At 49.0% G+C, this 26,121-nt stretch overlaps 1 protein-coding gene across 1 annotated transcript in view; it reads right to left on the bottom strand.

Annotated features, from left to right (window-relative positions):
• CCDC13 (coiled-coil domain containing 13) overlaps positions 1-19,023 on the bottom strand; it is a 29,004-nt gene extending 9,981 nt beyond the window's left edge. Inside the window, exons 1-10 of the mRNA XM_060110381.1 lie at positions 18,803-19,023; positions 16,783-16,931; positions 14,274-14,416; positions 12,600-12,689; positions 8,434-8,550; positions 7,091-7,195; positions 4,777-4,938; positions 3,988-4,164; positions 1,917-2,123; positions 238-377 (exon numbers count right to left, since the gene is read on the bottom strand). Coding sequence (XP_059966364.1) covers positions 238-377; positions 1,917-2,123; positions 3,988-4,164; positions 4,777-4,938; positions 7,091-7,195; positions 8,434-8,550; positions 12,600-12,689; positions 14,274-14,416; positions 16,783-16,931; positions 18,803-19,023 — 1,511 coding nt within the window. The remainder of the gene's footprint in view (positions 1-237; positions 378-1,916; positions 2,124-3,987; positions 4,165-4,776; positions 4,939-7,090; positions 7,196-8,433; positions 8,551-12,599; positions 12,690-14,273; positions 14,417-16,782; positions 16,932-18,802) is intronic.
• Positions 19,024-26,121: the final 7,098 nt, after the last annotated feature.

Here is a 26,121-nt window from a genome sequence, read left to right as displayed (position 1 = left end):
GAGGCCAGCTGGGAGAGGATTTTACAGGGAGCTGCAACCAAACGCTCTTGAAGTAATAATATCTAGACCTAACTGGCTCCTTCACGCAGATGCAGGGCTGACGGAAGCCCCCACCCGCCGGCCCCACTTTGGAAGGACAACACCACAGACATCGTAAAATTACACCCGTGGCTTCCCATCCTTTCTTCTGAATAAATAATATTCACTTTCCAACCCCTCCATCCCACTTTTTCTTACCAAGAAGATCCAAGCCTGCCAGCGTGATCACCTGCTGAGGCCGGGGAATTGGTCAGGCCCGGGTCCTCGGGGAACTTGGCAGAGGCCGGGTTGACCTCGGGCCCACTGGACCCCTCGCCTACTCCTTTATTCCGAAGATACTGCAGGGAACAGATGTGGGTTCCATTCTCAGGGCTTTGGCTCAGAGGCCTGGAGAAGGCAGGAGGGGGCCTTGGCTTGATTTTGGGGCTTTCAGGGGATATGAAAGAGGCTTCTTTTCAGGAGTGCAAAGCGAGGCCTGTTTTGGTGAAGGCGCCCCTTGCATTATAATGACAGCTAATAATGCCTCTCTTCAGAAAGGGAGCTTCATGGCCTAAGGAGGGTGACTAGGCCAGGAAGTTGTTCCACATTCAGGTCCCAGGGGGAAGTATGGGGACAGGCCCACCTCTCTAGGTAGCCCCACCCACATGGATGAATGCCAGGTGTGACTTGAGGCCACTGGCCTTTGTCAGCTGGAGACACTCAGACCTTCCCCCATCCCTCCCTCTTCCGGATGGCTGGTGGGGCCGGCTAAAGGAGGAGCACTGGAGGACCCCCTGCAGGAGGTCAGGCTGCCATCAACGGTGGGCCAGTTGGCGTGAGCCCCAAACAACCTGGCATGTCCCCCAAGCCCTGCCCATTCTAGGAAAACTCTCAGTGGGTGCCAGCTTGTCTGGTGGGTAGTGCTTGGCCCCAGCTGTCCGGTGGCCTGTGAGGTGAGAATCAGTCTTCTTTTGTGTGCCTGGAGCCAGGACAGTGGTGAGGTGAAGATGCTGTTCCTTCCAGGCCTCTGCCAAGGCGAAATACCTTCAGGAGCTCACTCCTTAGACGAGCACTGACTGAGCAACTGTGGTGTGCTCAGTCTTGGGCCAGGCACCATGGTCTTTTCCCCCTCAAGGAGCGGTTGGGGGAGAAAACAGGAAATTGATCACAGCATGACCAAAGTTTGGCTTGGGAATGTACAGGGAGTTAGGAGAGTGCCCAGGAGGGGCACGTCACCCAGAATGGGAGCCCTGGAACTTCCTGGAGGAGCTCTTGACTAATGAGATCTAAAGGCTGAGGGGGAGGAAAGGGAAGGTGTGTGCTTCAGGCATGTGCACAGGCCCAGAGTGGGGAGAAAGTGAGGCCATGGAGGAGCTAAATGGCATCCGCATGGCCAGAGTTGTGGAAATTGGGGAGTGAAGAGAAGGTGCAGGGGGGCGGGCAGCAGGAGCTAGTCACATGGTGCCCTGCAAACTGGACGAAGGAGCGTGGCTTCCCTTCTGCCATCCCACTGCCTGGAATGTGGACGTAAAGGCTGGCACTGTGGCCACCATCTTGGACCATGAGGATGAAGGCCACAGCTGGGGAGGGAGAGGGTGAGCTGGCAGGAGCCCGAACTCTTGAGGATTGGGTGAGGCGGAGAGTGATGGGGAGCCACAGACAGGTTTTATGTGGAGCAGGGAGACAATCTGGTGTGTCCCTTCGAGAGGAAAGGTGTGTGCACAATGGGCCGGGGAGCCAGATGGAAGCAGGGGGCCAAAGTGGGACCAGGTAGGACGTGGCACAGCCCAAGTGAAGGCAGGTGGGGAGAAGTGGAGGTGGCTGAGGTTTCTCTGGATACTGGATGGACTTGCCAGGACTTGGGAATGGATGCTGGGCTGAGCCAGCGCCCTACTCACCTGCATACTGAGTTGCTCGATCTTCACCTCCAGCTGCTGCACCTTGGCCTCCCGCTCAGCCACCGTGGCCCGCAGCTGGGCCACGAGGCTGATGCTCTGCTGAGCCTCACTGTTGAGCTGCTGGTCCAAGTGGTGCTGGGACACTCGCATCTTCTCCTCCTGCAAATGCAGGCTGCCCAGAATCTCCTGTAGCTGCTTCAGCTGGTCCTGCGGGGCCAAGGGGGAGGGTGAATGAAGGTCAGCCACGGCCCTGGATAAAGAAGGACAGGAGAGAAGACCGCCTCCTCCCACCTGCAGCTCCCACCCCTTCCCTGCTCCCTTGGGAACCTAACAGTGGGACGCTAGTGTTTCCCTGAGAAGCAGGAGGAACACCTTGCCTGTCCTCAGTGGGGGTTCAACCAGGTTTTCCTGTCCTCAACTTCTTTCTCCCTGAGATCGGGGCTAAGAAGGACATCCAAGGGGCTCTCAGGACAACAGAAAACGGCTCAGATGGTGGCCCCTCAGCCAGTGGGTAAAAAGAAGCCCTATTCCACTGTACTGGAAGACCACCTTTGAAGGCAGTACCTGGACCCCTCACCACGGATCTTTCAGCACCTGATGGAGGCCCCATCCCTGGAGATGCTCCCAAGGAGACCTCTGGGGTGGAGGCTTCCTGCCTGGGGGCTGGGAAGGACCATATTGGCGATCTGGAACAGGTGAGGGCATTGTCTTCACCTCTTTGTGGAGGAAATGGAGGCCCAGAGAGGCCAGGACACACTGCTGGTGAATGGCAGGGCTAGGGCTTTTTTGCAGCTCTCACCATGCACCTTCAGTGACAAAGAATAGTGGCCCCAGGGACCTCAATGGACATCCAGTCCACACCTTATTTAAAAACTGGTAGCTGAGGCTTCCCTGGTGGCGCAGTGGTTAAGAATCCGCCTGCCAATGCAGGGGACACGGATTTGAGCCTTGGTCCGGGAAGATCCCACATGCTGCGGAGCAACTAAGCCCGTGTGCCACAACTACTGAGCCTGCGCTCTAGAGCCTGTGAGCCACAACTACTGAGCCTGAGTGCCACAACTACCGAAGCCCGTGCGCCTAGAGCCCGTGCTCCGCAAGCCCGTGCTCCGCAACGAGAAGCCACTGCAATGAGAAGCCTGCGCGCAGCAATGAAGAGCCAGCGCAGCCAAAAATAAACAAATAAATAAATTTATAAAAATAAAATAAAATAAAATAAAAACTGGGACCTGAGGCTCAGAGAGGGGATGCAACTAGCCTAGAATCACACAGTGAGGTATGAACAGAGGGGGCCCAGATTTCAGGTCTTCTGTGCCCTGCCCACCACCCTGCCTGGTGAATTATTATGGCCCAAGGCATGCCTAAGCCAGCATCAGTTCCCCCTTGCACCACCGTCAAGCCAGTCATGACCACCCCAGCGGCCTGTGGGCACAGCTTGGAATTCAGAGACCAAAACCCTGGGGTGGCTCAGGCCCCAGAGAGAAAAGTCCAGGCTAGGGTCAGGAAAGCAGGATGGCTTTGTTAATCAAAGGAGGTTTTACGATCAGATAAATCTGGTTTGAATTCAGTTGTGTGGCCTTCGATGACTTATCTAGCCAATTAGAGCCTTGGTTTCCCCATCCGTGAAGTGGGATTATGTGTCCCTAAGGGTTATCTTGGTGACTAACCATTATAAACCACACCCCACGTGCCCAGAAGCAGGGGTGCTCTATGCTGTCACACAGACAAGGGTATGCACCAGCGCCCCCCCTCAATTGTCCCTTCCGTTCCTCCATGAGAAATATCCCAGGGTGTAATCCCATCTGCTGCCCCCTCATCCTCTTCTTTCTCCTTTGGGGTCCACAGGTGCAGTGGCTTGTGCCCGGCATCAACCTCCACAACACGACCTGTACTGGCCCTCGGGCAGCCTCTGAGTTGCTCCAGTACTTGCGGCCAAGCTTTGGGGCTGGGCCCAGTGGAGGCAATGAGCTCCTGGGTTATGCAGGTGGCATTTGGGGGCGAGGGAGGGCTCTGGGGGGTCTGGGTCTGGGTCACAGGTCTCTGGGTGGGGCAGGGGTCCCAGAGGTGGCTGTACCACGAGGGCGTTGATGAGCTCGTCGTCATGCCGGCCCTTCTCCATGAGGGTCCCCATCTGACTCCTGAGGATCTTCACTTCGCTTGAGAGCACCTTATTCCGGGACCTCACGCCCTCAAACTTCTTTTTCAGCTCTTCGAGCTCTCTCTGGAGGGCATCCCGTTCCGCTTCAAGTTTCTGTAACCAGAGGGCATGGTCACGGGCTGCAGGGCTGAGTGGGACTGGGGCCATGGCTGAGCCCTTGCTCTCACTCGCTGGTGAGGCCAGAGCTGGGAGGGGACTTGTTGAGGTCACAGGGCAAGTCAGTGGAGCCTGAGCCCTGACTCCCAGCCTCGGCCTCCTGGGGTGTCAGGCAGCCCAAGTACATGATGGACGTGACCCAGATGGATGACAGCCCGAGAACACAGGGGCCAGACTCGGACACGAGAGGAAACCCACTGGCCAACGCTGGGTGTGTCCTCCCGAGGACCCTCTATCCCTGCCTGAGAGGCAAAAAGAGAAAAGCCATGCTTCAGTGGACAGCACCAAGCCTAGGGTTCAAACTGAAGTGCCTCATTCCACCAAGAGCTGGTTTCAGGTCCAGCATCTCCAAAACAGCCAGAATGGGGCCACCCGACATTCATGAAATGGGCTCTGGATGAGGAACCAGTCAGGCAGCTCAAGGTGGATGGATAGGACGTGAGGAACATGCACAGAGGTGACCCCAAACCCCAGAGCCTCCAAGTCCTCACGGGTGGTCGTGGTCTCCTGGCCCCAGGCGCCCCTGACCTCCTTCCAGGCACACGTTACCTCCCAGCTTTCCTGTTTTTCCCTCTCCAGGTTGTGGATCCTCAGCAGATTTTTCTCCTGTGCCGACAGCTTCCTTGGATTGGGATAGACAGACAGCCCATCACTGGCTGTTTCTACCGGCCGGCTCTGAGTCTGTCCCAGCTGTTTCTCAAGCTCTCGAACCTGAGGGTGGTTCCACAACAGGTCTGCAGTCAGACTCGACCCTCAGAGGGGCCGCCCTGTGATGTGTCAGGAGACCCCACTAGACAGATGACAACACGGTTCCAGATAGACGTGGAGGTCCCTAGGAGAGGGACTGGGGTCGGGGAGGGATGGGAGGGATCTGCGGTTGCATCGTGAGCAAAACAAGGGGAGACACTAGGGAGGTTTAGCTTGGAAAAGAGAAACTTCAAAGTAAATGAGAAAAATCACCCTATCTCTGAGGCCAAGGAGCAGATGTGTAGCCCCAGGAACTTGGGAGGGAAAGGATAGCAGGTCTCAGTACCAGGAAGAGCTAACAGACAGGCTACCCAAGCCTGGGTGGGCTCCTCGGGAGGCTACGGGCTCCTGGCCACTTGGAGGAGATGTTGCAGAGGGCGGGCAGGGTTTGGAAGCCGGGAGACCAGCTCAAAGCCTCGCTGGCTGTGTGACTGTGCACAGATTACTTAACTTCTCTGAATCTCAGGTCCCTCATCTGTGAAGAGGCCTGTGAGTACACGCTGCATAACGTTGTTATGAGAATTCAGTGCCCTGAACTTGTCTGAGCCTGGGAATCCCCAAGACGCTTCTTGGGATGACAAATCTTGGGGCCCACTCCATACCAACAAGTCAGAGCTCTAGGGGAAGAACTCGGGGATCTGCATTTTAAACAAGTGCTACAGGTGATTTCTGGGATTAGGCAACTTCGAGAAACCCCAAAATGGCCTGGGTGAAGCCCTCAGCACAGGGGAGGTGGATGTCATCCGACAGAATCATGGCTTTATCACACTGGGTTTAAAGTGGATAACTCCTAGTGTCCTTCTAACCCTGATTTCCACGTCAACACAACATAAATGATGGAACAAAGTTGGGTAAACCTGAGCCAGGGGCAAAATTCACTAGGATCCCTGGTAAAGGGCCTCAGTATGGCTTTGAAAGCACATTTCAGTGCCCTCGTGTGGCACTGTGTGGTAATTCCATTTAAATGTTAAAGAACACAGTACTATTACTTTTAACCGTTTGTTCACACAGCTTAACAACACTAACAATAATAACTAATGTGTTGAGTGTTTACTATGGCCAGGCACTGTGCTGGGCACTTCCCAAACGATATTTCGTTTAACCCCCAACAACCCTACAAGGAAGGCATTATTATTTCCACTTTACAGGTGAGGAGACCGCGACACAGAGAGCTGAAGAGATTTGCCCAAAGACACCAAACTTACAGACCAGTGACTGAGGCCAGATTCAAACTCGGGTCTCTTGAACCCCAAGGCCACACACTGGTCATTAAACCACAGTTTTTTCAGAGACCTCTTCCCCTTCATGTTGGCTTCAGGGATCCCACAGGAGACCCTGAGGGTAAAAGCCACCTGGGAACCTGGGGATGAAGGCAATGCACTTGGCAGATAGTGGAAACGACACACCTATTCGTGTGACTCTTGGTTTCTTGGTACAGCTAACCTTCGGATGGTGTTTCCTCCATGCCAGGCACTGTGGTAAGCAATTTACACATCTGTGCTCATTCAGTCCTCCCAACAACGCTGTGGGGTAGGCACTGTCATTATCCACAGTACACAGAGGAGGAAACTGAGGCACAGAGAGGCGAAGCAACTTGCCCAAGGCCACACGGTTGGTGGGTGGTGGGCTGAGATTTGAAGCCAAGCAGTCTGGCTGCAGAGCCCCTGTTCCTAGCCTCTAGAGATGCTCCAAAATATTTAGAGTGTAAAGAGGGAGACAGGCTAAGTTTTTTTTGGGGGGGGTGGTGGTAATTAAAACCTTCAAAAGCCAACAGGCATCTGGACAAAACTGGAAAAAGAGTACGAGTACAACAGTCACGCAAATTTACATGAACCAGGGGAAAAAAATCTGCCTGGAGTGAAATAAATCAAAGGCTCTGGCATTTGTTGAGCGCCAGTGCCTGGTATGTAGTGTTATATAAATGCTTGTTCACTTAATAACAAATGAAAATCAGGCTGGCTGGGGAGAATGTAAAACAACAGCCCTGCAAGTGTGCTCTGCAGAACCTAAAGGCCATTTTTGGGTTCTGTGTCTCTAATGTGGGTCAGCGTGGGTCTTTCTGGGGCATTTCAAGCCTTAACGTTCAGGGCCGGGAGAAGTCTGATGACTCACTCACCTTGCTCTGCAAGATGAGAATTTGTTGAGCTCGACCCCTCCACGTCCCAGGCGAGGACAGGAGCTGCTGGATATTCACATCTTCCCCAACCTCACTGGTTAAAACCTGAAAAAGGTGAGGCCTTCAGTATGGTGGGGAGAGAGGGCTCTGCCAGAGCCCTAAAGCTGCTGCACGTGCAGAAACAGTGCTGGGTGCATGGGGCTCTCCGAAGGCCCGGCCTCCACCTGCACAACCTTCCCCCTTCCCCCGCTCCCCGCCTCAAAGGCCAATTGACCACGCTCCAAGAGCAGCACTCCCTGGGAAAGCAGTGAACCCATCATCCCCAGCACTTCTTGGTGATGCTTAGAGCAGACAAGGAACTGCTGACAATGCCCAGGTGGGGGCCCCTTGCCCTTGACACATTCTGGAATGAGTGAACCACAAAGTTGACCAAGACCTGCTCCAGATTTGTTCACCTGTCACCCAGAACTGAGATCATTCTGGATGGCTCCAGGGAGGACATGGCCACAGGGCCTCACCCTCTGTGCAAAGCCACTGACAAGGGGCCATGTCTGAGTGCAGAAAGGAGGGGGGTGCTACCGAATGTCACTTGGGGATGTGTGGTTCCAGAAGGGCCCAGCTTTGTGGCTGTTGCAGAGAGGTGTTCAGGCCCAACTTCGAGGCTTTGAGGTGGAAACAGTACACCCCAGCTTGTGCCCTGGGCCCCTGTGCAGCCTGTCATGGAAACCCATCTAGCATACCAAGTCTCTAGTGCTTGTTTCCACAATAGAACTCTGTTTTGGAAATCTTGGCTGGTCTGAGTGGTTCCAGCAGGAACCGCTGCTGGTGGTACAAATGCCAGAGAATTCACTATATAAATAAAAATAAATAATGAGCCAGCTGGGCCTGCCTCCCAAGTCCGAGCATTTTCCTTTGAAAGGGGCCTTTAACACACAAACAACCTTTACATTTTCTAATATTACGGACAACAGAGGGCAGGAGATGGGTCTTGGTAGGCTTCCAAGTCCAAGGTGCCTTATTAAGGAGATGCCCAGGATCTATTGGGGTGCACATAGCACAGGGAAGGTTTAAGGGCCTCTCCAGGGCGGACAGCACTGTCTTCCTCAGTCCAGGGTTGGACGGGCACCACAAGGGCCTCTATGCAGGGCCCTGCAGGCAGCCGGCAACCCCCCTCACCTGATGGGTCTGTTTCAAGGAAGGAAGTTACTGGATCTGAGCCTTAACCCAGAACAAGCAGCATGATGCTCACAGGGCCAAGCTCCTGAATGGAAGCCATTGTCCCAGCCATGACCTTCCCAGTCCCAGGCCCACCCACGAGGACCTGAACCCTGGCCTGGAAATACCTTATGGGCCATCCGGAGCTCCTGCTTCACAGCCTGGATCTGGTTGCGGAGGTCACTCATCTTCAGGTTTGTGGCCGCCAGCCTGTCCTGCAAGACCTTCACCTCTGGGCTGTCCTGCTAGTTGGGAAAGACGGGAGGGAGAGCAGTCATTTGAGGCCTAGATAGTAACAATAATCACAGCCCCCGTTTATCCAGGTATGTGCAGGTACCACACGAAGTGCTAGACAAGGAGGAACTAATTTCATCCTCACAACCCCTTTGAGGTAGGTTCCGTTACCGATGCAGAGCAGAGGCTGGAGGGGGGTGACCCCTCGGCTTGGGGGACCTGGTAGGTAAGGGGGAGCGTGGATGTGGATCCCGGCAGCCCAGCTTTGGGGGCTGAGCCCTGTGCTCTGAGGGTGGCGCACACAGGTGGACGTGGGTGGTGGCCGCAGACAGGGAGCATCTGGAGGAGGCTGCTTCCCAACTCCCAGACACTCCCAGGCTGTGGGCTCTGCTGTGCTCAGAGACTGGCATCCTAGCAAATCCATCCTCACTCAGGATGAAGAGGGGCACTGGCTCCTTTAGCGAAGGCAGCCCCAGCTTGGCAGGAGGGCCATGACCATCCCAACTTGGGGCCTTCCTCTCCTAGAATTGTCAGACTGGGCCTTGGGCTCCCTTTCCTGGCAATGAGCTCACTGAATAGAAATAAGGACCCAGTTTAATCCCCAAATGCTCCATTTCTGTGGCTTGAAGAACTGCAGGAACCATGAAAATTCTGCCTGCTGGAACACTTAGCAAAGTCTTTTTAAAAAAAAGATATTTCATTTAAACTATTTGGATGAAACTTTTCTCAAATGTGTTCCCCATGTATGACTTAAATAGAAGTTCCTGAAACCCTCAGAACTTTGGCATTAAAGGGACTCCAAGGTCAGCCCATTCAAACCCTTTCCATAGGTGATGCAGATAAGGTCCAGAGAAGGGAAATAACATGGCCTCACAGGCACACAGCTGGTTGGGGTGACAGAAGTGGGATTAGAGGCATGGTCCTTTCTTTGCACTGGCTGATTCTCCCAATATAAGCTCTTGCTGATGCCATGGCATCGTGGTGACAGAAACATTGGTTGGTGGGTTGAGTGTCCCATCAGGCAATGACACTAAGACCATCTGCTCCTGTCCCAACAGATCAGGTGGACTAGACTTCTGGGAAACAGGATGGGTACTGCAGTGGCTTTCTGAACTTTCCTTAGTAGCCACAGACAGAACCTCCTGTGAATGCTAGTGTGAAAGATAGATCCCAGAAGACTGGGTCTGGGGAGTTCCATGGACCCCAGAGGCTCTGGGCAGCCCCGCTGAAAACCACTGGTAAAGGAAACTAGACCTGGACACAGGGCCCAGAAGGCCTGGACTCATCCAGTCTTCTCATCTAGGAAATGGCTGCTTCTTCACAGCACCCCCAGGAGGCTAAACAGAGTAACCAGTGTGAGCAGAATTTGCAAATTGGGAATTTACATAAAACATACATGCATCTTTCTTTAATCTATATTTTTGTATGTCCTTCCACCGCCTGGCTGTATGCCATCCCTCCCACTGCTGTTGGGAGCCTGTCTGCTCCCCTGCTAAGGTGCTGCTTTGAATCTGCCCTGGGTTGGGAAGCAACAGTCCCTGCCTGTCAGATCTTCCGTGCCATGAGCCCCCTGCTGGCTCTGGTGGTTGGCGGTGCAGGAGCCTTGAGAGCATTTGGGAGCCTGAGGGCACGGAAAGAGCACACCGACTGGATCCGGATCTGAGACCCAGGCGGCAACGACTGTCTCCAAAGCCTCGTTTCCTCTTCTGTGAAATGGGGGCACGTTATGCCAGCCTCCGGGGTACATGTGAGTGTCGATGGGATAACGCACGTAAAAGGTGCCATCGGGGGCAGATTCTGACGGGGGGCGATACTGGGGGCATAGCCTGGCTTGGGTGGGCAGCTGGCAAAGGCGGCTGAGGGCCATATGGTGTTCTGGTGAAGGCATCACCCCCTCTGCTCTGCCAGGCCCCAGACCTCCCCTCCCAGGAAGCTGAGCCAACCCTACCTGCCTGACATTTCAGAGCTGTTTCTGCCCAGAGTGAGATTTCACAGGCTGTGTGGGTGTCTTGGGCCTGGGCACGCCCTTCCCCCACCCCGGGCTGTTTCCTCTGAGGCGATACTGGAAATGGTGTCCATGGGAGCAGATAGCGCAAAGGCCGCTCACACCACAGCTTCACGAGGCCCCACGCGGAGTGAGGGCGTTCAGCTCCACTCTGGAATGTGCTTGGAGCTCTGGGCTGGGATGTGGAGTGAGCCTGCAGGCTCCGGAGTATGGCCCAGGCTTGGGTCGCCCTGAACAGTCTAACGAGGGGGACATGGCTATTGTCCTCTCTCTGATCAGAAGATGCCCGGGAAAACACGTGTCCTGAGGAATGGAGGCTGCAACCCACCATGCACTCTTCCGTCAGAACACTCCCAGGCTCCCTGCAGCCACAGAATGAAGTTGGAATTCCTACTCCAGCTACCATCAAGGCCTCCCTCCACAGGTGACCCCGCCCCAGCTTTGTTTGGATGTGTTCCCTTTTCCTCGTCAGGGCCCCTGGGCTGCAGCCAAACGTTATCCAGCTGATGCCCAGCTAACAAACAAAATAGGAATATTGACGCTTTCCTGCTCTGAGCTTGCACCGCTTCTGCTGGCAGGGCCACCCCCATCTTCCTGCTCCAGCAAGGCCACCTGAGGAAGCCCTCATCCGTCCCACCTCCTGGCTGCCTCAGGTGGAGCGTGTGCTCCCTCTGTGAACTCAGAGCCTAGGGGCTTTCTCTGAAGGCCCTGTCCCCCTCCTTCCTTTAGTATGCTTACTCATCTCCCCTCTTGAGCCCCCTTGTGGACAGTGGGCCTGTCTTTGATTCTCTGTGTTCCAGGGCTCAGAACATTCTGTCAGGCTCAACGAGTGACTGAACAAGTAGTTTCCCATTTAGGACAGCCCCAGTCAGAGGTATGGATTAACGAGGGGTAGCTTAGAAGTGTCCCTCAGAGCTGGGAAAGGCACTGAACGACACTCAGTCTAGCATCTGCTGAGGGTGGAGCTCCTCCGTTGCCTCCCCAGCAATGAGACAGATCTACACAAGACTAGCCTTCAGGAGACATGTTCACCCCTGACCTGGAACCTGAGGGGCCCATCACTCGAGGGCAGTATTCTCCTCAAGACAGGCATGAGGCGGCTTGATCTTGAGTCATAGACAACAGGGAAGATTGGGTGGAAAAGGGGCACTGAACTAGGAGTCCTGAGGCTTGGATTCCGTTTCACCAACTCATTTGGCTTCTTAAGAAAACCATGGGGAGGAATTCCTTGGTGGTCCAGGGGTTAGGACTTGGCGCTCTCACTGCCAAGGCCCCAGGTTCAGTCCCTGGTCGGGGAACTAAAATCGCATAGGCCGTGAGGTATGGCCAAAAAAAAAAGAAAAAAGAAAAGAAAACCAAGGGGAGGCCTCCTGGGATGTTCTTGAGACTCTGCGCTATTTATTGTCTGGCTTGGGCTCCATGCTCCTCGCCGGTAGCCCACTGAGTCAGACTGCCTTCCTTTCACGGAGCTGCAATTCCCATGCCCTGAGTTTCATGGAGGCTCATTGGCTTAGAAAAAATGGAATCTTGGGAACAGCCCCATTCCCAATAGTCACTTTTACGCTGTAGATTTGGAGTTCCACAAAGGGAAGACTTCTTACAATATGGATTGCCCCAGCAAAAACCAGGGATCCATTGAGGAGTGAGCTCCCTGTCCCTGGGGTAAGGTAGAGAGGCTGGATGTCTCCCCAGTAAGGATGCTGTAACGGACATCCTTTACAGCTTGGCTGAGAGCAGGAGGCTAATTGGATCAGGTCTTCCTTCCCTCCTGGTCCTGAAATTCTAGGATTCCAGGGTCCTCAGGCCCCTCCTGACCTCCCTCTCTGGGGACTAAATCAGAGTTAGCCCCTCACCAGCCTTCACTGGGGCATTCTTGGCCCCAGACAGTAGACTTGGTCACTGTCACCTGATGGCTACTCTGAGGATGCTGCAATGGTGGCACTGGCTCAGCAATGGGGTGGATGCCGGACAGAGGCACCTACGCCCCCAGGGAAGAGGGGAGGCCCAAGCCCATGGCTGCTTCACACACTCCCCAGCACAGACGAGAATTCATACCAAGGCTCTGTCTCCTACCTGGGCCTTCGGCAGCTTGGCTCCTGCGTTGGTGGCTCCCTTGGCTGGCAGCCTGGCCAGGGCCATCTGCAGCTGAAAAAGCAAACCTGGCACTTAATATTTAATTCTGCTCAGCAGTTGTGGCGCCTGAGTGAAGGACTCTGGTGCTGCTGTCGGATGTGTGGTCACGGATCTCAGCAGTCCATCCCTTCAGCTCATTTTAAGGCCCATGAATGGAAGAACTCTCCTTTACAAGGCGCTCTGCGATGGGAGAGGGTTTAACTGATTGTCTGCCCCACTCCCCAGTCGCAGCCTAGGATTCACGAACAGCTTAGTAAATAATGATTCTGCAACCATCGTCTGCATCTAACAACAGCCTGGGAGGCGGAGAGAAAAGGAACTACGGACTTCACGTTACCGTTGAGGAGACAAGGTCAGAGACACTGAGAAACCTGCCACTCAGGCTCATGGCCTGGTGGCCAAGACCACTGCTGTATACAGACAGCCAACCAACCCTTTAAGGGTTTCCCAATTGTCCTTCACACAAAGACCATCCCTGTCTGACAAGGCTGGGCATGACCCGCCCTCCCACCTCTCTGACCTCATCTTGCTCCAGGCTCGGCCACATTGTTCCCCTTTCAGGCCTTTATTCCTATTCAGGGACTTTGTACCTGCTGGGCCCTCTGCATGAAGGCCTCTCCCCCACCCCTCTGAGTTTGGCCCCTTCTCATCCTCCAGGGACCTACTGTGCATACTCCCCCTCTAAGGGGCCCTCGATGCTGGTGTGTCTCCAGGAGGGCAAGGACCAGGCCTATTTTGCTCCCCACGGTCTCCCCAGGGCCTGGCCCAGAGCCTGCGATGGTTCTCAAAAAATACGCTGTAGAATAAAGAAGGTCTAATTCAATGCCAAGTGTAATGACTGTGGAGGATTTTGGAGAGCAACAGAACTGGATGTGAAATCCGGCACCACCACATGCTGAGTGACTTGAGAAAGCCTCTTAACCTCTGCCAGCCTCGGCTCCTCCAGCCATATTAGGAGAAGCTGCGTAGGTTCGCTCTAGCTCCTGAGGGACCATGAACCGCTGGGGCTTGTGCCCTCTCTCGACTGGAGGGGTTTGTCATTAGCTGTGGGAAGGTAGGGGCAGCAGAAAGAGGAAGGTGGACAAAAGCGAGACGAACTGGTGGGATGCTCCTGGCTCTAGCTTCAGATTAGCAAGGATCCCTGTTAACTTATCCAACAATGCCTTTCTGGTGCTAACTACCTGCTAGCCACTGTTCTAAGCATTTTACAGTGTTAAGTCATTTAACCCTCAGAAAACCTTGGGGTGAGTGCCGTTATAACTGCCACGTGACAGGTGGAGGAAACTGAGGCACAGAGAACTTATACCTGGCTCAAGGTCACAACACAAGTCAGTAGTGGAGCTGAGATTCACACCCAGGTGGTCAGGCTCCAAGCTTGCGTCCTCCTTGCTACGTCAGGCTCTCTCTCCACCGCCTGCGTCCTCCTTGCTTCCCGACACTTTCCCCTCTCAGGATATGACAGAGACTGAGGGACTCACTGCAAACACTGACCCACCAGTCCTTGGGAAGGACCTACAGCATCTAAGTGTGCTCCCTCTCTGGAGGAGTGGCGTGGGGTACGGGGAGGCCGGGGCAGGGGCGCCTGAGGCCCCTCACCTCTTGCTCCAGCTCCTGGATGCGGTTGCTCAGCTGCCTCACTCTGGTCTTCGCACCCTCGGACTCTGCCATCAGCACCCGGTTCTTTTTGGACAGCTCAACGATCTTGGTGGCAGTCACATCCCCAGCCATACCAGCCGTCCCTAAAATGAAGGAAAACGGTAAGATCAATTAAAAACACAGGCGCACACATTGAACAGGCTTGCTGCTGCTGGCCTGGGCCAGCAGCGATTTGGGCAACTGAGTAGCTGCCCTCGGCCACCTCCTGTCTGTTGAAGAGGATTAGGACACATCAGGAGAAAGGAGAAAGAACCTGGGGAAGGAAACCAAACCTAGAAATACAAATGGTCCAGTGGTGAGTTCTCTGGTTATGTTTTCCTCCCAGGACCCAAAAGCATTACAAATCCTGGAACTAGACATCAGAAAGAAGTCTAAGAGAAGCCCTCTCTAGTCCGAAGGGCAGGAAGTGGGGCTAAGAGCGAGCCAGGGCTCTCTCCCAACTCTGTCTCCAGACAAGCCCCACTCTTGAAGCTGCAACCCCATTATAATGGGGGCATCAGTGAATGGGCAAGCACAGAAATGCTAAAATATCTGGGTAAATATAATAGACTATTTTGCATCCTTCAGTTTTTTAAAACGTATAATGGTTGAAAGCAAATATGATAGCATAGTCTGATGGGATGTTCAACATATACAGACAATACATATAAAAGCTGCAATATAAGGGGGGAGGGTAAAGGGACTTATATGGTGGTAAAGTTTCTTCATTCCACTTGAAGTGGTAAAATATTAATTCTAAGTAGACCATGAAAAGTGATGTGTGTTGTAAGCACTAGTGTAATCACTAAAAAAATTGTACAAAGAAATAGAAAAACTAAACTAAAGCAAACACTAGAAGTCCACCCAAAGGAAAACCAGTTCATCAGCTGTCAGCAGCCTGTCACTGTAGCCTGGTTTAAAAACATGAACTGAGACTGTCCGACTTTTCTCTTCAAAGCATGAAGTTGGGGGCTTCCCTGGTGGCACAGTGGTTAAGAGTCCGCCTGCTGATGCAGGGGACACGGGTTCGTGCCCCAGTCCGGGAAGATCCCACATGCCGTGGAGCGGCCGGGCCCGTGAGCCATGGCCGCTGAGCCTGCGCGTCCGGAGCCTGTGCTCCGCAACGGGAGAGGCCACAGCTGTGAGAGGCCCACGTACCGCAAAAACAACAACCCCCCCCGAAAAAAAAAACATGAAGTTGGAAATCAGAAATGGGGACTTCTGAGTGAGGACTGGATTTAAGAGGTCTTGAGGGAGGCTCAGGGCTGGCACTCAGATGAGGCCATGAGCATGCCAGCAGAAGCAGCAGAAGACAGGATGTGGGGCAGGCTGGAGAAGAGGGAGCAGGCCCTGTCTCCCAGGTCTCCTGGGGTGAGGAGGCATCTCCTGCTGTCCCCGGAGCCCATCAACTTCTCGACACCCTTGCAAAAGCTGCCCCTTCGCATCTGAACCCCGAGCCAGGTTAGGTGTTATCTTCTCTTCAGTGTGGTTTTGTTTTAGACAGAAGAGGCCAAAGAATGGAGGGAAGCACAACAGGCTACCAAGGGCCTTTAAGATACCAGATTCCCCCTGCTTTTTAATTCAGCACTGGTCCTCTGGGTGCACCTACTCTTAAAGTCATTTACTAGCAAAGGCAGAGAGAGATGCTCTGGCAGATGCCAGGTGAGGCATCATGCCCTCTGTGATTGTTGACACTGACTTTGTGCTTTCTCAGTCAGCCACCTGGGAATTGCTCAATGGGCATACATCGAGCAGAGGACAATCAGGGCCAAGGTCCCCACCAGATCTGTAAGAACAAGGTCTAGCTCATAACCACAGGGTCAGTGGTCAATGTCCAGCCCACACCCACAGGGCTAAGGTCATCTCCAGGCCCACAAAGCCAAGGTCCCTAACAGACCCACAGGGTCAAGGTCTCCAGCAACAGAACCAAGGTCCAACTCCGACCTGAAGGGCCAAGGTCCACTGTACATGCTGCTGGATCCCAGGAAATCCTCCCAGAACGGCGAACTCCCCTGTCTTGTCCACCCTTCTGGAGCAGCAACAGCAAGTGGTGTAGAGTAAATGCCTACTTCCACTGGGGCTTTTTCACGTCCATGATAGTGTTTGAGCCAAAGCATCCAGAGAGAATGGGTGCCGTTGGCCCACCGAACACGTAGCGAGCATCACGGAGAACTCTTGTCATGAGTCCCAGGGGTGTCACCCACACTGCCTGGAATGCGTCTTCTGCCCCTGCTGTTCTCGTGCTTCCATTTCCCAGCATGCTGGCCTACCTGGCCTGCTCCATTCCTCTCCCCTCTCCCTCATTTCCAGGATTCATCTGGACAAGCTTGAGCACAGCGGAACCTTGCACTGTCTCTTGAGCACCTGCCCTCTGGAACCTGCTGTTTTTCCTGCCCTGTAGGCTCCATGGCAGCTGGGCCAGCCGACCTGGACTTCAGAGCAGAAGCTGTCGCAACAGTGGTGGAGCTACCTGTGAAGGCAAATCTGTCCTCTTCTATTTTCTTTTTGAGGTGTTTGATTTCAAAGTCCCTCTCCTTCAGCAACTTATACAATCGCCCGTTCTCATCCACTGTTTCCCTGAGTTGATCCCGAAGCCGTTCGATCTCGTCTTCAAGCATCCTGCAAGGCAAAGGCAGAATCACAGGAACCGATGGGCAGGGGTCAGGCCTCCACAGCCCACGTTTGCTGTACCTGGTTGGGCTCTGGGTGGAGATAAGAACTGGTCTGTACAAAATAGGAATGAGAAATTAAGGGAATCTCAGTGAGCAGATTTTTAACACACTGTTCTCAAAACTGAACTATTAAGGACACACACACACAGTGAAAGGAGAAAGAAGTTTTCAACAACATGGTTTACTACGGATTCAACAGAGCTATATAAAACCCCACCCAGAGAATTCATACTCCTTTCCAGCATCCATGGAACATGCATAAAGATGTATTATAATTTAGGCTTCAAAGGCAACCTTAGCAAATTCCAAATAATGGACATTATACAGACCATTTTCTTTAATGGCAATTGACTAAAATTAGAAATCAATACTAAAAAGAGAACAAAAATAAAATAAAACACAGAACTCCAAACCCATCATATGCTTGGAACTGAAAAACACACACACACACACACACACACACATACACACACTCCTAAATTATTTATGGGTTAGGAAGAAATCATAATTTGTATTATGAAGCATTTAGAACGGATTGACTGTAGAAGCAATATGTATGAAAACTTGCGAACAGCAGCTAAAGTGATACTTAGAAGGAAATTTATAGCCTTAATTGCATATGTATATTAGAAGACGAAAGAGGAATTGTCTGAGCCTTAAGTTGAGACCAGGTCTCTGGGTCTCAGGTAAACCCAATAGGAAATCAGAATAGGTGGCTAGTTTTGTATATTACAATTGTCTTGCAAGTCATTTTTTTTAGAACTTTAAAACATGAGAAATATGTGACTGGTGGGTCTGTGATCACTTCTACCATTAGGCATGGAGCCAGCTCCATAGAGGCAGTTGCTCAGGAAGTAAATAAGTTACAGATATTATAGATAACAGTAATTATTAACTAACAGCTATTATTATTGTTGGTGTTATTCTACCAACAGCTCAAGTCTCCACAAATTCCAGTTTCTCTGACTTGGGGAAAGATCATTTGGGAATAGGTCTGGGGTTAACTTAGAGCTAATATTTAGGAGCCATATGAATTTTTTCAATTATTGAGAAATCTTTATTTTTTCCTAATTAACATTTTTCAGTAGAACATTGTGAAAATCGAGAAACCATGAAAAGTAGAATTTGCAGATGGAGAAGATAGATTCTGGGTGGAACCAGAAGCAAAGAGATAGCTCAACAACTGCTGTGATTTTTTTTTTTTTTTTTTTTTTGCAAAATGACTAGCAAACGATTTTGTTTCAATCCAGACTCCTGCTTCTAATAACCAATATAAATCAATGCATCTGTGTGACATTGGCAAATTTAAAGCAAAATGAGAAGATTCTGGACTCCTTTCAACTGTTTCACCAACCATATAAAAGCAAGGAATCCATAAACTGCTTCTTTAGGACAGGTATGTTTATGTGTCTTTATGTGTCAGGGAAGGGAAATTGACACAGGAGAACAGTCCCAGTTGAGGTTTGGAGTAGTGATCACCTGTGAATCATCAGAGCCAGCCAACCAGCTCCTCAAAAACCAAAACACATTTTTCACGAAAGAGAGACTACGTAAGAAAATTCAAGTGAATAAACTACACCTTGATGAGTTTCAATTTTTCCATTTGACTTTAAGTGGTTTTTGAATACACTTCAGGTCAAATTATGTCCCTTTATCCAATGCAAGAGTCTTCAATAACAATCTCTGTGTCAAAACTTCTGGGTCTCAGCTGATAAACACACATCTGGTCAACCTGCCTGTTGAACTGTCTGCAATCATTCTCCCCCACCTTCCCTACCTCCCTGCAGTGCTCCTGGGAGAGTCCAAACTTGCATTTACCTCTGCTCAAAGCTGGTTTTTGAGTTCTGCTCCCCGGCTTGGAGGACGCTGAGGCCATCAGAGATCTCCAGGGGCTCTTTTTGGTCATCAACTCTGCTTTGGAGGCTAAGTTCTTTTTCCTTCCGTTTCTCCATCTGTTTCTGTAACCTTCTGTGCTGCATCTCCTGCATGGCCCTGAACTGGAGCCTCAAGGTGTCCTCTGAGCCTTCATCCTCTGCCATCTTGCCCTTGGAGTAGGAAAAGAAGCCTGAGCCTAAGCAAACTCCACGAACTGCTCCTTTCCCAAGAGTGCTCAGCACATAGTCAGCCCTGTCTACAACCCCCAAGACTGGAGTTGGCTGCTTATCTTTTCATGTGTGCATGAGGAAGCTTGGAAGACCCACCCTCACTTCAGGTCCCCTGAAAGCCAAAGCTGAGAGGAGCTAAGCTCTACACACCCTCGCATGCCTGAATGTGCCACCAGACCTCGAATGGCATCAGAATACTCCCCCCATCACTCAGATTCAACAGTTCACTCCTTCCTGTCCCTAAAAACAGTGGCTCTCAACTCTGGCTGACCATTAGAATCTCCTAGGAGTTCCTAAAATATAGAAATGCTGGGGCACATCCCTGGACCATTTAAAATCTTAATTCCTAGGAATGGGGCTCAGACATCATTACTGTTTTTAACTAAGGTATAATTTTAGGTTGAATTATAATTTACATATAGTAAAGTGCGTTAAGTCCTGAGTGTACAGCTCAATAAATCTTTACACGGGTATGCAGCCCTGGCTCCGGCCAGGGACCCGGTGGCTGCCGGCTCCCCCAGCTCCAGCCCGGGCCCTTCTGTACTTTTCCCCACCGCACTTACAGTGGTCACTCCGCTGCTGCCTTCTTGGGCTGCAGCAGACCGGGCACCTCTCTTTCAGACGCCTTCTTACGCTGCCCCGGCAACCGTCACCAGGGAAACCAGCCACGCCGCTGCGTGACGTCCTCACGAGCCTACGCAGCAAAGAGGTCGCCGGGAGTTCGGGAGTTCCGGGAGTTCTGAAAAGGACAGAGGCGCAGATGGTCCGGGTTGAGGCGGTCAGTACATACGCGAGGTGGGCTGACGGATGAGGGCGTCTTGTGTATGAGACTTTAAAGTTGGCCCAGTGGTCCGCTTCTGGAACATATTTTAAAAGTTTTGTGGGCCAAACGTTCTGCGCAGAGATGCGCATCCCGCAGTCCTGCTGGGGGGAATTAAGGTGAATGATCCCACCAAGAAATTTAACGTAACCATTCAGAATGTCTTTGGAAAATGTGGAACAGTGTGGGGGGAAAGGTTATTTTGTGACGGTGAGTGAAAAAGGCAGGACACGAAATAGTAATTGCTAAGTAAATGAAGTTGTGTTTTTAAAAACTAAGAACGGAGGGAATTCCCTGGTGGTCCAATGGTTAAGGCTCCGCGCTTCCACTGCAGGGCACAGGTTCGATCCCTAGTCGGGGAACTAAGATCCCGCATGCCCTGCATGGCGCGGCCCAAACAAACAAAAAACAAAATTAAAAACCCCTAGGAACAGAAACAAGACTGCGGAGGAATGCATAGAAATATTTAAGTTAAAAATGGTTGTATTCGTGTGCTGGAATTGCAGTGCTGTGTTTTTATTTTTGCATTTTAGAGGATTTAAAATATAGTGAACATGGTTTATTTTCAAAGTGGAAAACACTTGTATGTTTGGGTTTTTTAAAAAGACACTTACCAATTTAAGTCACTGCTATATCCAGGTCTTCATAATTAGAAAGTCTTCAGATATCTCACGGTTGTTTTTCTTTCTTTTTTTCCTCATAAGGCATGCACCCACAGACGTGCTTGAAGGTGGGGCACCAGATCACATTTTGCAGAACTCTAATGCAATATCACAACCAGAATATTGACGTTGGTAGTTTTATTTGTATTCATTTTTGTGTGTGTTTAGTTCTATACAGTTTTATCATGCTTAGGCTTGCATATTCACCACCACCCTCAGATATTGCACACTTAAATCATCACAAGGATTCTTCTTCTTGGGCTTTTGTAGCCACACCCGCTTCCCTCCCTCCCCACCCCCAAAGGCCCTAATCCCTGTGACCACCAATCTGTTCTCCATTTCTAAAATTTTGTCATGTCAGAAATGTTATATAAGTGGAATCATATAATATGTAACCTTTGGGGACTGACTTTTTTACTCAGAATAATTTTCCAGAGCTTCATCCAAGTTGTTGTACATGTCAGTTTGTTCCTTTTTATTGCTGAGTAGTTTTCTGTGGTATGGATGTACCACAAATTGTTTAACCATTTGCCGGTCAAAGGACATCAGGGCTGTTTCTAGTTTGGGGTTATTACAGATAAAGCTGACATAAACATTCATGTATAGGTTTTTGTGGGAACTTAACTTTTCATTTTTCTGGGATAGATGACCAAGAGTCCAGTTGTATGAGAATAACGTGCTTAGTTTTGTAAGAAACCGTCAACCTATTTCGTAAAGTGGCTGTATGATTTTACATTTCTACCAGCAGTGTATAAGTGATCTACTTTCTCCATATCTTTGCCAGTGTTTGATGTTGTCACTATTTTTTATTTTAGCCATTCTAATAGGTGTGTAGTGACTTCTAATTGTGGTTATAATGTGCGTGATGGATAATAATATTGAACATTTTTTTCAGGTGCTTATTTGCAATCTGTATATCCTCTTTGGTGCAGTGTCTGTTTATGTCTTTTGCCCAATTTCTAACTGTTGACTTTTGAGAATTCTTTATACATTCTAGATATTAATCGTTTGTTGGATTGTAGTTTGCAAATATTTTCTCCCATTCTGTAGCTTGCCTTTTCTCTTCACATGGGTTTTCACAGAACAAAAATTTTTAATTTTGACTAGGTCCAATTTACCAATTTCTTTCTTTCGGTGTCAAGTGTAAGAACTCCTTGCCTAGCCCTCGATCCCAAAGATTTCCCCCTGTGATATTCTAAAAGCATTAGAGTTTTATGTTCATGATTTATTTTGGCATAATTTTTATGTAAGATGTGAGGTTTAGATTGAGATTCTTTTTTTTTTTTTTTTGACCTATGGCTGTCCAATTGCTTCAGCAGTATTTATTGAAAGGTATCCTTCTTCAACTGAATTGCTTTTGAACATTTGTCAAAAATCAGTTGTGTAAATTCAGAAACAGCCACAAAAAGCAACCCAATTCAAAAGTGGGCAAAGGACTTGAAGAGATTCCTCCAAAGAAGATATACATATAGGTAATAAGCACATGTAAAGATGCTCAACATTACTAGCCATTAAGGAAATGCAAATCAAAGCCACAGTGGGATACCACTCCATACCCATTAGGATGGTTGTTATTTAAAAAATGGAAAATAAAAAGTGTTGTCCAAGATGTGGAAAAATTGGAACCCTTATGCATTGCTGGTGAGAGTGTAAAATGGTGAAGCCACTGTAGAAAAGTTTGGCAGTTCCTCAAAAATTTAAACATAGAGTACGATCCAGAAATTCACTTCTGAATATATGCCCAAAATATGAAAGCAAACAGATACTTGTACACCAGTGTCCATAGTAGCACTATTTACAATAGCCAAAAGGTGGAAAAAATCCAAATGTCCATCTGTAGATGAATGGATAAACAAAATGTGCCATTATCCATTCAATGGAATATTATTCAGCCATAAAAAGGAATGAAGTACCGATACACGCTACAACATGGATGAACCTTGAAAACATTATGCTAAGTGAAATAAGCCAGACACAAAAGGACAACTATTGTATGATTCCACTTATATTAGGTTCCTAGAATAGAGATTGCCAGGGAGCAGGGGAAGAGGGAAATGGGTGGTTATTATTAAAGACTATGAAGTTTCTGTTTGGAATGATGAAAAGGTTCTGAAGGCAGATGATGGTAATGGTTGCATAGCATTATTTTATAACGTTTTTATTGGAGTATAATTGCTTTACAATGGTGTGTTAGTTTCTGCTTTATAACAAAGTGAATCAGTTATACATATACATATATCCCCATATCTCTTCCCTCTTATGTCTCCCTCCCTCCCACCCTCCCTATCCGACCCTTCTAGCTGATCACAAAGCACCGAGCTGATCTCCCTGTGCTATGCAACAGCTTCCCACTAGCTATCCATTTTACATTAGGTAGTGTATATATGTCCATGCCACTCTCTCACTTCGTCCCAGCTTACCCTTCGCGCTCCCGTGTCCTCAAGTCCATTCTCTATGTCTGCCTCTTTATTCCTGTCCTGCCCCTAGGTTCTTCGGAACCATTTTTTTTTAGATTCCATATATATGTGTTAGCATACAGTATTTGTTTTTCTCTTTCTGACTTACTTCACTCTGTATGACAGACTCTAGGTCCATCCACCTCACTACAAATAACTCAATTTCGTTTCTTTTTATGGCTGAGTAATATTCCATTGTATATATGTGCCATATCTTCTTTATCCATTCATCTGTCGATGGACACTTAGGTTGCTTCCATGTCCTGGCTATTGTAAATAGAGCTGCAATGAACATTGTGGTACATGACTCTTTTTGAATTATGGTTTTCTCAGGGTATATGCCCAGTAGTGGGATAGCTGGGTTGTATGGTAGTTCTATTTTTAGGGTTTTTTTTTTTGTGGTACGCGGGCCTCTCACTGTTATGGCCTCTCCCGTTGCGGAGCACAGGCTCCAGACACGCAGGCTCAGCGGCCATGGCTCACGGGCCCAGCTGCTCCGCGGCATGTGGGATCTTCCCAGACCGGGGCACAAACCCATGTCCCCTGCATTGGCAGGTGGACTCTCAACCACTGCGCCACCAGGGAAGCCCTATTTTTAGTTTTTTAAGGAACCTCCATACTGTTCTCCATAGTGGCTGTATCAATGTACATTCCCACCAACAGTGTATGAGGGTTCCCTTTTCTCCACACCCTCTCCAGCATTTATTGTTCGAAGATTTTTTGATGATGGCCATTCTGACTGGTGTGAGATGATATCGCATTGTAGTTTGATTTGCATTTCTCTAATGATTAATGATGTTGAGCAACCTTTCATGTGTTTGTGGAAATCTGTATATCTTCTTTGGAGAAATGTCTATTTAGGTCTTCTGCCCATTTTTGCATTGGGTTCTTTGTTTTTTGGATATAGAGCTGCATGAGCTGCTTGTAAATTTTGGAGATTAAACCTTTGTCAGTTGCTTCACTTGCAAATATTTTCTCCCATTCTGAGGGTTGTCTTTTCATCTTGTTTATGGTTTCCTTTGCTGTGCAAAAGCTTTTAAGTTTCATTAGGTCCCATTTGTTTATTTTTGTTTTTATTTCCATTTCTCTAGGAGGTGGGTCAAAAAGGATCTTGCTGCGATTTATGTCATAGAGCGTTCTGCCTATGTTTTCCTCTAAGAGTTTGATAGTTTCTGGCCTTACAATTAGGTCTTTAATCCATTTTGAGATTATTTTTGTGTATAGTGTTATGGAGTGTTCTAATTTCATTCTTTTACATGTAGCTGTCCAGTTTGCCCAGCACCACTTATTGAAGAGGGTGTCTTTTCTCCATTGTATATTCTTGCCTCCTTTGTCAAAGATAAGATGACCATATGTGCGTGGGTTTATCTCTGGGCTTTCTATCCTGTTCCACTGATCTATCTTTCTGTTTTTGTGCCAGTACCATATTGTCTTGATTACTGTAGCTTTGTAGTATAATCTGAAGTCCAGGAGCCTGATTCCTCCAGCTCCGTTTTTCTTTCTCAAGATTGCTTTGGCTATTCGGGGTCTTTTGTGTTTGCATACAAATTGTGAAATTTTTTGTTCTAGTTCTGTGAAAAATGCCAGTGGTAGTTTGATAGGGATTGCATTGAATCTGTAGATTGCTTTGGGTAGTAGAGTCATTTTCACAATGTTGATTCTTCCAATCCAGGAACATGGTATATCTCTCCATCTATTTGTATCATCTTTAATTTCTTTCATTCGTGTTTTATAATTTTCTGCATACAGGTCTTTTGTCTCCTCAGGTAGGTTTATTCCTAGATATTTTATTCTTTTTGTTGCAGTGGTAAATGGGAGTGTTTTCTTAATTTCACTTTCCGATTTTTCATCATTAGTGTATAGGAATGCCAGAGATTTCTGTGCATTAATTTTGTATCCTGCTACTTTACCAAATTCATTGATTAGCTCTAGTCGTTTTCTGGTAGCATCTTTAGGATTCTCTATGTATAGTATCATGTCATCTGCAAACAGTGACAGCTTTCCTTCTTCTTTTCCGATTTGTATTCCTTTTACTTCCTTTTCTTCTCTGATTGCTCTGGCTAAAACTTCGAAAACTATGTTGAAAAAGACTGGTGAGAGTGGGCAACCTTGTCTTGTTCCTGATCTTAGTGGAAGTGGTTTCAGTTTTTCACCATTGAGGACGATGTTGGCTGTGGGTTTGTCATATATGGCCTTTATTATGTTGAGGTAAGTTCCCTCTATACCTACTTACTGAAGGGTTTTTATCATAAATGGGTGCTGAATTTTGTCAGAAGCTTTCTCTGCATCTATTGAGATGATCATATGGTTTTTCTCCTTCAGTTTGTTAATATAGTGTATCACATTGTTTGACTTGCGTATATTGAAGAATCCTTGCATTCCTGGGATAAACCCCACTTGATCATGGTGTATGATCCCTTTAATGTGCTGTTGGATTCTGTTTGCTAGTATTTTGTTGAGGATTTTTGCATCTATGTTCATCAGTGATATTGCTCTTTAGTTTTTTTTTTTGTGACATCTTTGTCTGGTTTTGGTATCAGGGTGATGGTGGCCTCGTAGAATGAGTTTGGAAGTGTTCCTCCCTCTGCTATATTTTGGAAGAGTTTAAGAAGGATAGGTGTCATCTCTTCTCTAAATGTTTGATAGAATTCGCCTGTGAAGCCATCTGGTCCTGGGCTTTTGTTTGTTGGAAGATTTTTAATCACAGTTTCAATTTCAGTGCTTGTGATGGGTCTGTTCATATTTTCTATTTCTTCCTGGTTCAGTCTCAGAAGGTTGTGCATTTTTAAGAATTTGTCCATTCCTTCCAGGTTGTCCATTTTATTGGCATAGAGTTGCTTGTAGTAATCTCTCATGATCCTTTGTATTTCTGCGGTGTCAGTTGTTACTTCCCCTTTTCCATTTCTAATTCTATTGATTTGAGTCTTCTCCCTTTTTTTCTTGATGAGTCTGGCTAATGGTTTATCAACTTTGTTTATCTTCTCAAAGAACCAGCTTTTAGTTTTATTGATCTTTGCTATCATTTCCTTCATTTCTTTTTCATTTATTTCTGATCTGGTCTTTCTGATTTCTTTCCTTCTGCTAAGTTTGGGGG

This window comes from Mesoplodon densirostris, chromosome 10 (assembly GCF_025265405.1).
Source record: "Mesoplodon densirostris isolate mMesDen1 chromosome 10, mMesDen1 primary haplotype, whole genome shotgun sequence".
NCBI classification, from domain to species: Eukaryota; Metazoa; Chordata; class Mammalia; order Artiodactyla; family Ziphiidae; genus Mesoplodon; species Mesoplodon densirostris.
This window is presented reverse-complemented; position numbering and strand designations above follow the sequence as displayed.